We start from the raw sequence: 12,201 nt of genomic DNA, 5'->3' as shown, positions 1-12,201 counted from the left end.
TACCCAAAAGACACAAAAACACTGATTGAAAAAGATACCTGCACCCCCATGTTTATTGCTGCTTTATTCACAATTGGAAAGACATGGAAACAGCCCAAATGCCCAATAGTAGATGACTGGATTAAAAAGACATGGTACATATACACAATGGAATATTACTCAGCAACCAAATAAATAAACACATGCCTTTTGCAGCAATGTGGATGGAGCTGGAAAAGATCATGTTTAGTGAAATGAGCCAGAAAGGAAAGGAAAAACACTGGATGGTTTCACTCATAGCAGGAGTATAATGGCGAGAAAATAATAATAATGAACAGCTATAGACCAGAGACATTTTATGGGGGTGGAGTTGGGGGATGGAATCAAAAACAGTGGCGGGAAGGAAATGCACTGGACTATGGTAATGGCACATGGGTGATCTGGTGATGGGAAGCCCATGGGGATTACAGCTGAGATGAAGAAATGCACAAAATGATATAAAAATAAACTATTATTTAAAACATTTTTTGATTTGTGTATAGAATATTGAGGGGCATTTCAGGAGATTCACCAGGAGGCTGCTCATAGGATGGTTTGGGCAGGAGGAGATAAGAGATGGGGTACCCTGTGTAGGATGATCATCGGGGGTGGTGGTGGAACTGATTGTGATTAGTATGTGAACGAGTTTTTTGTTTCCTGTTTTTGGTATAGTTGAATAGTAGTCTCCATGTTAGAATCATGTCACTCAAAATTTTGTTCATCTATCAAGTTGGCATAAATATTGACACCTGACCATCGGAAGCTGTGTGTGACTAATGTATTATCAGTTACTAGGAGTTTCTGTTGGAGACCCAAAGCACCTCTGACCAGCAGCAGGTGAATCTGGGGAAATGGCTGTCCCTCAGATGCTGTAAGGTTTTTTGGGGGTCACATCTCAGTGCTGATCCATTTGATTTAGTCAGAGCAAGGCACATGTGCTCTTTGGAGATGATTGTTTTAGAAAGCAGAGCAAGAAAATAGAAATCAATGAGCCAGAAGCCTTCCCAGGCACTGAGAAAGACCTCTCCAGATTTGTTTAGCTTCTCTTAGCCCCATTACCCTTTATTCTTACTTGTGTTTGTTGTGTCCTAGGAAGTGACTCAGCCTGGGAGCAGCACATCAGCACCACCTCAGAACACAGCTGCTCCCCCGCCCGCGCCACTGGACCAGTCTCTCCTGACCAAAATCACCTTCTTGAAGGTTCTCCTCTGGCTGGTCCTCCTGGGACTGTTTGTGGAACTGGAATTTGGCCTGGCTTATTTTGTCCTGTCCTTGTTCTACTGGATGTATGTGGGGACACGAGGCCCAGGAGAGAAGAAGGCCGGAGAGAGGAGCGCCTACTCAGTGTTCAACCCTGGCTGCGAAGCCATCCAGGGCACCCTGACTGCGGAGCAGTTTGAGCGGGAGTTATTGTACAGGCCCCTGGCGGGGAGGTAGGACCCCCGCACGCTGTCCTGCAGCTCGTGCCGCCTTGGATGTGCTCCCAGGGATGTGCTCCCAGACCCTGGCACAGACTTGTGGGTTCCAGGTGCCCCAGGAGAACGGCTGGTGACCTCGAGTTTCTTCCAGTCTTTTGCTATCTACTCCTGCAGTTTTATCCTTGAAAAACTTCTTTTGGTTTTGTTAAAATTTCCTGAAAGACACTGTGTGTCTGATGCAATTTATAAAACTTACATACTCAACAAGAAGATGGTCTTATTATTTGAGGTGATTTTAGAGTGCTAGAAAGGCATTGGGGAGAAAAATAGTTTAGAACATCAAACTGCTTAATGATTGTGCATACCTTAAGACTATATTAAAAGTAAATGTTCTCCTTAAGACTTAATATTTATAGCATTTTTTCCCTTGAGAAGTTTTAGGTTGTGAGTTTTTTGTTTGTTTGTTTGTTTGCTTTTGCTTCTTGTTTAAGTCTTCCCTTTTCAGGTATTAATGGCATTGAAAAATAAAATAAAAACAGCTGCTTTTCAGAAAAGGCTCAGTGCCTGTCCATGTCTTCCATTCTCTTTAGTTATTCAGCCCCCACTCAGTAAAGAAAAGACAAAGTCCTCAGTGGGTGGGGTGGGGAGAGATTTCACAAAGTCCATATTGGTAGATTTGATATGTGATCACATTTAAAAAGAAAAACTTGGCCCTCCCTGGTGGTGCAGCGGGTTAAAGCACAGCACAGCACTGAGAAGCTAAAGCCGTTTCCGCATGAGTTCGATCCCCGCCTGCCCCAGCGAAGATCCACATGGCGAGGCAGACCTCTCCTGGCCCGCCTGCTGCTCCCCTCAGCAGTGTACTTGGTCGATCTGTCTGTTCTGCTCCCCACTCTGTCTCTGGTGAAGTCTCTCACCCTCTGCATCTCTGGCCTGTACCCCAGTTCCATATGAATAAATAAATATTTAAAAAAAAAACAAAAACTCTTGAGTGTGTGCAAAAGGGAACTCTGGATGTGGAGTCCACTTACTGGCTACTGAGAGTTTCTGATTTCCTGAGGCTTGAGCCTGTGTGGGCAGGCGGGCCCTTCCCCTGTGGGCCTCTGATGAGAATTATGTACATAGTGCTCATCAAGCACACTCTCAGTGTTCCTCCTCTGGGACACAGAGTTTGGGTTCATTAAACTTGGGCAAAACAAGCCACTGAATTCTATTTTGTGGTTCATACTGATGAGTAAGCAGACTCTGGGTCTAAAACTTTTTTTTTTTGCAAAAATAATATTTTTAAAGAAGATTTATGCATACAAAAGCTGGGGTACAGGCCAGAGATGCAAGGATTCACCAGAGACAGAACAGGGAGCAGTACAGGCAGATTGACTGAAACATACTGCTGAGGGGAGCAGCGGGCAGGATGGGAGAGGTCTGCCCCATGTGGGTCATCCTGGCCAGGGAATTGAACTCATGCTGCAGTGGCTGTAGATAGCTTCATAGTGCTGTGCTTTAACCCATTGTGCCACCAAGGAGGGCCCCAAAATGATTAAGAAATTAATCATTCAGTAAGTTTGTAACTTCAGACTTCAAGTTATTATGAAAATAACTAATATTTATGAGATGTTACTGTGTCGTAGAGGCCTTTCGTTGGTTCTTTATTCATTCTTGCCAATTAACATACTAGCACAAACTGAGTTCATTTTCAACTGAACTTTTATTCAGTGAATGCCAGGAGACTTTTCATATAACAATGAAAAAAGTGAACATAATTTGAGTTCTCTGAACACAGCCACACCAGTAAGATTGTGAGAGGCTTTATTTATAGAAGGAGTTGTAGGAGGGGATATGTAGTTATAAGGAGGTGTTCTCATTACACCCAGTAGCTGACTAGCCCCACGTGTTTCAGCCTTGTTGAATAGATAAACACTGCTTCTCTCTCCAGCCCTTGGCTGATTAGGAGACTGGCTGTCTCTCAGAACTGTCCAATTAAGCAGAAGTTCCTGTTAGCTCGCAAAGCAGTTTTTTCTTCCATGACTCCTATCTGATCTGGACCTGTAGAAAGTATAGGCAGCAGACAATTCCCTTTTAACTATGAAAATTTGTATTGTATTTAAGATGGATGGTTTTCTTTCCTGATTAATTTGCTCGAGGTTTTCTTCATTTTCCAATGTGTAACGTGGGCTTTTCCACTTAATGAAAGCCAAATGCAAGGAAGAAATAGCTCTGCTTGGCAATTCACTGCAATGCTCAGGTCAATAAACATTGTTCTAGGAAATAATTTGCACTTAAAATACATATGCGTGTATTTGGGGTGAAAATGATTTAAACATATAGGTATAATTCAAATTTTACCCTAAAATGAAAGGCCTATAACTGAATCAGGGCCATTTGATTCAATTAATAAGCCCGGCAAGGTAGGAACTTCTCTTAAACATGGAAGATACTCAACTTTGGAATGGACCTCAATAATGTTCTTTGAAAAACAACAGTTTTAGAATGAGGTGGCTCTTAGGTTGCCTTAAGTCTGTCTTTCATGGAATTTTCTGTGAATGATGTGGCATGTCTCCTTGTTCGCCTCTTCCCAGAGGTTACATGGAACGATAGCATTAACTTCTAGGAACAGGGACCAATTAAATGCCTGAAGGGGAAGAGAAGGAAGGACAGTTCGTATTTGCTTGCTGTTCTTATCAGACCATTAAGCTTTAGGTGCAGCCTTGATTTATTGAATTTAGAAAGACCTATTGATCTTGGAATTTCTGCTCAGGACCTGGCCATTAGCCGGGCAGGCAGCTTCCATTAAAAGCTTCTTCTGTCATCAGGGAATTTGAAACCCCAGAAATGTGTGCAGTTCCTATGATAGCCATGTGCGCGGAGAGGTTGGTTCTGTCCATGTCTGGGAAGTAAATTGGCTTTTGCTTTTATTCACATTATCCCATCTTGCCTATTCAGAGAAATGTTAAATGAGCCTCTACTTGTAGGGCTGGAAGGAACCGCCAAATGACTTCAAATTTCCCTCCCCTGCTTTAGGTAGAGTCACATTTATCCCTGACTAAAGGTTTTTTTATTTTTTTCTTCTAGTCACCCTTAGAGAAGAATCCAGGCATAAGATTAGGGTACTTCCTAGGATGTTCTTTATGGAAAAAACTTTTGCCATCCTCCCCTGTCACTCCAGATTATTCTCAGCTCAGTAGGCACGGAACACCATCCAGACTGGTAAGCCGTTGCTCAGTTTTCTCTCAGGCCTCTGTTCTTCAGGCTACATTATCCAAGTTGTATTTCTGCTACATCATTTTCAAGCCAACTCTGACCTACTCTGAGGATCCCAGGAATGAATGAGATGAATGTCCCTGTTGGCAGGTACAAGGAATCTTTCTCAAAAGTTTTGGATTTTACCAAAGATGATTTAGGCATATATGTTTTGTGGTATGAAGACTGCTCTCTGAGTGTAGGAGCTATTCCACATTTGATTTTCTGACTGATTTGTATGTCAGAAAAGAACCACATAATCGAACTCATGCGGAAATGGCTTTAGCTTCTCAGTGCTGTGCTCTAATCCGCTGCACCACCAGGGAGGGCCAAGTTTTTCTTTTTAAATGTGACCACATAACAAATCTACCAAGACTAGGAGCTGGTATAACGGGCAGGAAACTCAATCCCTAATTTCAATTAAGACTCAAAATCCCCATGCTTAAAAAAAAAAAAAATTAGAAAGTTACACAATTGGCAAAAAGAATGATCCTCAGTCGGGAAGAAGAAATTCAAATTCTGTGTTTTTGCTTTCTGTCACATTCACACACTTACAGAGCTGTAGTTCATATAAAAGTAGGTTAATTCCTATTTGCCAGCAAATATTTGTAGGTGTCCTGGGCTTGTCATTGCTGGGAATCCATAAATAACCTTCCGGAGTGTGAGTCAGCTTTGAGAGTCCAGTGATGTGGGGTGGGGCTGGGAATCTTGGCGCATCTTACCACCAGGGGGTAGCATAGAGCTGACGCTGTACGGTGGGTGCCTTCACATCACACTTCATTTATGTAATGTGGCACCCCCGCACCCCCACCCGGGATGTTTATCTGAACCACTTGTGCTGCTTTTCCAGGCAATCCTTTCATTTTAAGGTTCACAGAGGAAAAGGGCTCATCAGAGGTCCTGGGAAAGGCATAGAAAGCTATCAGAAGTGATTTAAACATGTTTTAAAATAAAACAACAGCCCCCCTCTAGACGTAGAAGGCTGTATTGCAACCATGTTTGTCCACATCTGAGCTTTGTCGGGACAGTGGGAGAAAAGACTAGGAGCTGGAATAACGGGCAAGAAACTCAATCTCTAAGCCAAAGAAAGCAAACTTTGGTTGCTTTGGTTTTTGCTATACAAACTTTTATATCACAACATGGGTGCGCTGGGCTGGATAAAAACTTTTGGATCTTGCTTTTAGGACACTGTCAGAGAAGATAAGGTGAGTGTCTAGAACACAATGCAGGTGTTTTTACAGCTGTGGGGGAAGGGTGCAGCGAGGGGCTGTCAGGAGATTTGTCACTTGCAAATCTAAATTTTATACTCTTTAAGACTGTCACTTTTATGTGAAAAATATGAATTGTCCTTAAGGTTATGGAGGAAGGTTGTGACCACCTGCATCAGAATCTCCTAGAGCAATGTTCAAACGTAGGTTCCAGGCCTCCTGTCACACCTACCCAAGAATAAGACTCCAACACACCTACCCACTCAGAATGTCTGAGGGTAAGACTCCAAGAATCTGTGTTTTAGCAACCTCTCTGGGGTCACTGCCAGCTGACCGAGGACCTAGAGCCTTTGATATAAATCATAAATGTTAAAATAGGTAGAGAATTTAGTGATCCGGAGAGCCAAGCACAATCTTACAAGGGACACACAGCTCACCATTTTCAGTTTCTTCTTAGTGTCGGTTGGAATACCAACACTGAAAAGAAATGAAAATTGCATATGGCTTTAAAACAATGAGAAACAAATTCTAAAGACAGCTCGGTCATTAATTACAGTAATCACTGTAAGTAAAGGGGCTTTACTTTTGAAGTTTTCTTTAAAAATAATTATTAAAATAATTATTACAAAAGGAGTCCATTCTTTTCAGAACATTTTGGAAATATAGAAAAGGATATTTTATTTTTGTATTTTTATGCTTGTATTTCAGAACTCATGAGGACATGGGATACACAGGGAGACAGCCTCTATCCCATCATCATGCTGCTGCTTTCTCTAGCCCACAAATGACATAAATACAATGCTGCCCCCACACTTTTTTCCTTTTTTAGAAGTTAGCATTTATTTACTTACCATGACCAAACACATGCAATTTTCATGTAAGAGAAGGATATCTAGTTTTCATTTTTAAAAGGTCACCTAGGCTAGCACATGGAGACTAGAAGAGTTATCTATGTCAGTCTTTTCTCTGCCTATCCACCCACCCACGTATTCATCCACCTATATCCCATCCATCTACCCACCCACCCATCCATCCATCCATTTGTCCATCCATCCACATCCACCCATCTGTCCATGCGTCCGTCTGTCCATGTGTACATCCATGAGCACCTAATATTTGCTTGTCCTAGTCCTGAGCCTATGAAAATAATACACAGGTCCTTTCCTCAAGGAGTTCACAGTCAGACAGATAAAGTACAGTGTCCTGAACAGTATGAGCATGGAGTTTCAAAATGAGGTCCTGAGCATCGAAAAGGGCTATCAGACCACTTAGAGGCTCAGGAGACAGTGACAGAGGGCAAGCTCCTTGGGTTTTTTTGTTTTGTTTTTTTTTTAAAGATTTATTTATGCATACAGACTGGGGTACAGGCCAGAGGCTCAGGGGCGGTGAGCGGCTTCACCAGAGACAGAGTGGGGAACAGAACAGGTAGATCAAGGAAGTACACTGCTGAGGGGAGCAGCAGACGGGTCAGGAGAGGTCTGCCACGCCATGTGGTCACTTCCGGGGCAGGCGGGAATCGAACTCACTGGAAGCGGCTTTAGCTTCTCAGTGCAGTGCTTTAACCCGCTGTGCCACCAGGGAGGGCCTACTTGGGTTTATATACAACTCTGGAGTAGTAGGCTTTGTAGACCAGACTGTCTCTGACATGAGTACTCAACTCTACACAATCTAAAACCAGGCAGCTTGAGCCATTCCATTGTTGCTGAGGACTCACTTTGCCTGGAGCATCCTAGGACCTGTTCCCTTACTCCACCCAGGCCTCAGATGTCGGTCACCCCATGAGAAAGCCCTTCCCTGACCATCTATCTTTTGGGCCCCCAAGTCTCCATGTCCCTTCCTGCCCCATTCCTATGGTGAATATCACCTTTCATTGCTTTATTAATACTATTGGTCATATTTTGATAATTCCTAGAGAAAACCTAGGTGTTAACAGCAGAGTGCTTTTATACATGTAGCATATCATGACAGCAACATCTCTACAACAGATATAACTTGGTTACACAGAATTGTTTTAATCATTTTCTCTTTAGCAACCTCCCCCCCCCCCATATTTAGACTGAGGTTGGCAGTGCCAAACACATCTCACAGTGACATGACACAGAGTGACACGAAACCACTGCTTGATTCTAAACCTTCATCAGTGACGAAAGAATGTCTTTGACTCTTCTGGCTCTTATGGATGATTCCAGCTTCTGCCCACTATGCCACTTTCAAAAACATTCCTACAGAGAGTATTTTCTATATAATTTGCATGTTTTCATAAACCTGGGAAGCCTCATGGTATAATAAAAGGCCAGTGCAGGGTAACTGGGAGAACAGGAGAGACTTTCCCTGTGGAAAGACGAACATATAGGACACTGGGATCAGAAGAGGATCAGACTGGAAGATCCAGCCCAAAGGTGGAGAAAGAGAGTTTCAGAGAAGTCCATGCAGGGTGTCTGTGCCCAGCCTTTCAAAATCTACACCAGTGCCTCATTTTGATGGAGCTGAAGACAGCCTTCCACGTGGGCCGCCAGCACACGGGACATGTGAGCTATCCATGTCATCAGGCAGATTTGGACGCGTGACTGGGCTTCGGGTGGCTTGACAGGCTCTCAGGCAGATGGCGGGCATCTGCACCATGGGTGCAGAGTATCGTGAGTTACCCCAAGACTAAGCCAGGGAAGGAGCCTGAGAGCAAGGCCCGCCTCCTGCCCGGAGAGGGGCTGGACTTGAGAAGCAGGCAGAGATCTGGGCTAGGCATGTGTGAGCTGCAGCTGCAGCTGGCTCTGAGGCTCCATGGCTCTGGCATATTTCCTGACCTGATGGTTGCACCAGGCTTTGATTCCCGGGCTTCAAGGTCTTCACCAAGTTCTTCAAGAAGGTGTTTAGTTTAGATCCCTTGTATCAAGCGTGGTGTTTAGGGGCATTTTTCTCGATTGCTAAGACTATGCCAACACACTATAGTTCTTTTTCTTTTTTTTAAGGTTTATTTATTCATACAGAACTGGGGTAAAATCCAGAGGTGCAGGGGTGGTGAGAGGCTTCACCAGAAATAGAGTGGGGAGCAGAACAGGCAGATCAACAAAGTGTACTGCTGAGGGAAGCAGCGGGTGGGTCAGGAGAGGTCTGTCTGCACAATGTGGGTCACCTGTGGGGCTGGGGATCGAACTCGCATGGAAGCGGCTGCAGCCAGCTTGCAGCGCTGCATCCTAACCCATTGTACCACCAGGGAGGGCCTACAGTATAGTTCTTAATGTAACACAATTCTTTTTTTTTTATTTTAATTACAAAAGTTTATTTTTACATCATTTTGTACATTTTTTTTTTCCATCTCAATTGTAATCCCCGCGGGTTTCCCATCACCCAGTCACCCTTGTGCCATCACCATAATCCCGTGCACTCCCCCCCCCGTTTTTGATCCCATTCCCCACTCCACCCCCACAAAATGTCTCTGGTATATGGTTGTTCATTATTTTTGTTATTTTCCACCTGGTCCATTATACTCCTGCTATGAGTGAAACCATCCCGGTATTTTCTTTCTCTTTTTGGCTTATCTCACTAAGCATGATCTTTTCCAGTTCCATCCAAGTTGCTGCAAAAGACATGGTAACACAATTTTTTTAAAGACGATGAGTCTTCATACTCTTTTTTCTTTTTTATAGTTAAACTATCAGTTTTACTACTTTTGAAATGTCTTGTTAGTTTTGAATGAAAGTTAATAGAAACATGTAAACTTAAAGCTTTAAGATTTTTTTTAGTTTTCCAATTGATATATATATATATACACATATACATATATAATGATTTATTTTTACATCATTTTTGCATTTTTCCATCTCAGTTGCAACCCCCTTGGGAGTGTACATATTCTTAACTGTGCTTTTCAAAAGATGCTATTGGAAGGACATGGATTCTGCTTAATCAGAATGAGATGATTTTTCTTTGGTGTGTGTCTCCTATTTGGTTTTCTTGTCTTCATTTCCCACAACAAGCTTGAAGGTGGTGTCATTGTAAATTGCCATTTAATTGGTGGGTACCACCAGCGGGGTTCAATAAAAAGCTAAATTCAATTGCCTAAGAATCTTGAATGTTCTGAAACTCTCCGGAGGGCCAAATACATGCTGGCCAGACCCCTGTCCCTTCAAGACAGAAATGTGTGTAAGTGCTTATAGATTGCAGAAGATTGGACCTTAAAGGTAAAGAACTATTGTTTTTTGGTTGTAGTTATTCAGTTAGTGTAGTTATGTTCCTTAGTCCTGAACTGTATTTCTAATTCCACCTTAGGTCATTGGAATAGGAAAGTCTTCTGTAAACATCATTATTTCAAGTTAAAAAAAAAATATTTGCCAATTCCCTCCAGGTATAACCAGCCTGCTTCAGTTCCAAGGCAGTGTTTGGGTTGCTGGGTTGGGACTGCTGTGTTTATAATTCTCAGCTATTGATTTTATTCTTGGAGATTGTAACAAAGATAAATTTTGAGGTCTTTTGGCCCTACACTAGTCAGGACCAGATTAATTCATCTTACAACTGGTGGCCTATATGGTGGGAAAATAATATGTTGGCTTTACTTCAGGCTGTGAGTCTTTTCCTCTTTCTAAAATCATTGTGTTAGTGAAAATGAGCCTTTGTACCAGAGAAAATAATCTGTCACAGTTTGGGATTAGAGAACTCAGGAGAGCAGGGGAAGAGCTAGATTTATGGAAGAAGGAGCTAATAACATTGACTGGAGATAGGGCTCCTCACCTAGCTGCCTATAAATAGCTTCCCAGTTGTAATTCTCATTCATTTTTCCACCTCTGCAATTTCCTTCTTTCCCTGCCCCATCCCCCCCACACAGATTTTTAAGTGTGCTGCTTTTATTTCTTTTTCTTATATTCTGTTCCCTTCAGAATCTCTTTCCCATCTACCCTTCCTACCACTGGGGACAATTTATATTCCTAATAAACAAAATAAATATTGTTTTGTCCCAATATTGGGTCTGTTTTCTCATGTCCAACTATCTGGCCAATATTGTTTTTTTATTCCAGCTTGTATTGTGTTTTTCCCCCCTATTTGATAAGGAAGACCCCACTATTCTCAGTATTTCCCTTTAGTGGGCATAAGGGAGAGAGAAGGAGGAGGAGGAGAAAAAGGAGGAGGGGAGGAGAGAAGGAAGGAAAGGGGGAGGGATGGAGAGAGGAAGGGAAGGAAGGAAGAAGGAGGGAGGGATAGAGGAAGGGAGGAAGGAGGGAAGGAGGGGGAGGAGGGGGGAGGGAGGCAGGGAGGGAGGGGAAGGAGGAAGGGTATACACTCATACTACATATGATACCTTCACAAATTCTACGGGAACTCAGCTCTTCCCATCTGTGGGGAACCAGTATTTTCTGGTATTAACTATTGCATACGAATGTAGGTGAGTCTGAAGGTCAAACTTTCTCAAACTTTCTCTTTGTTTTTCCCATGGCTGAGCCTCACCAGAGAGGAGTAGCTCTCTTTACCCTTTCTTCAGGCTGGGAGTAAGCCCAGAAAGCCAAAGTGCACCCTCTTTTGCTTACACCAGCTGTGAATATGCTGGTCACAGTTGGGTTGGGCAGGTGTTTTCCTGGGCCAGGGAAGGAAGAAAACTCCGAAGTTCCATCTTAATCCTGCTTTGTAGCAGGACAAAGGGTGAGGTTATCAATAGGGAAGTGAATGAAGTTGAAAGCTAGATTGGTTAAAACAAGCAGAAAAGTAGATATTCTGTCTGCAGGTACTAATTTGTGTTTGTTCTCAGAGTAAAAACTATGTTTGAAGGAAATAATTACCACTATTTTAAAAAGCTGTCTTTCAGGAAACTTAAAATAAGATTTTTAAGCAGTAACTGAAATGCTAGAGGAATTAAGAAGATTTCTGCAGTTACTCTGCTCTTCTGTAAGAGTGAGTTGCAAATTCAGAGACCGAGTGGTTATTTGAATTAGAGAAAAGTTTGTTTTTTTTGAAAATGAATCTCTGAACAGCAGCTCCATTCAAATTCTGTGGCTGCTTTGCAAACAGGGTTTGTGCTTCTATGCCATTTTTTTTTAAATGGATTTAATGGACTGAGTTTATTTAGACAGGGGAGATCAAATGAATGAGTGGAATGAGAATACACATCCATTTGGCCGTCAATCATTGTTTAAAGCACTCGACCACCCAAGTTCGCTAATTAAATGACTTTGCAGTCCCTGTATCTAGTCTGCAATGGATAAATTAGTAGTTGGTAAGTGCTTTGAAGATGAAAATCACGATATGAGTAATGAGCAAGGTTTTTTTCCCCTTGGGTTGGAAGCAGCATCTTTTGTGTTTTCCCACTGCACTGTGAGTCACCTAGGTTGACATTG

General features: G+C 42.6%; 1 protein-coding gene across 1 annotated transcript in view; it reads left to right on the top strand.

Moving 5' to 3' along the window:
* The window catches only part of SAYSD1 (SAYSVFN motif domain containing 1), a 7,538-nt gene extending 5,553 nt beyond the window's left edge, over positions 1 to 1,985 (top strand). Inside the window, exon 2 of the mRNA XM_004673444.2 lies at positions 1,111 to 1,985. Within this exon, the coding sequence (XP_004673501.1) occupies positions 1,111 to 1,455 (345 nt within the window). The 3' untranslated portion in view covers positions 1,456 to 1,985. The remainder of the gene's footprint in view (positions 1 to 1,110) is intronic.
* Positions 1,986 to 12,201: the final 10,216 nt, after the last annotated feature.

This window comes from Condylura cristata, unplaced genomic scaffold, assembly GCF_000260355.1.
Source record: "Condylura cristata isolate star-nosed mole 26May11 unplaced genomic scaffold, ConCri1.0 scaffold00001, whole genome shotgun sequence".
Lineage (NCBI taxonomy): Eukaryota > Metazoa > Chordata > Mammalia > Eulipotyphla > Talpidae > Condylura > Condylura cristata.
Note: the sequence above shows the minus strand (reverse complement) of the source record. Positions and strands in the feature narration are given on the sequence as shown.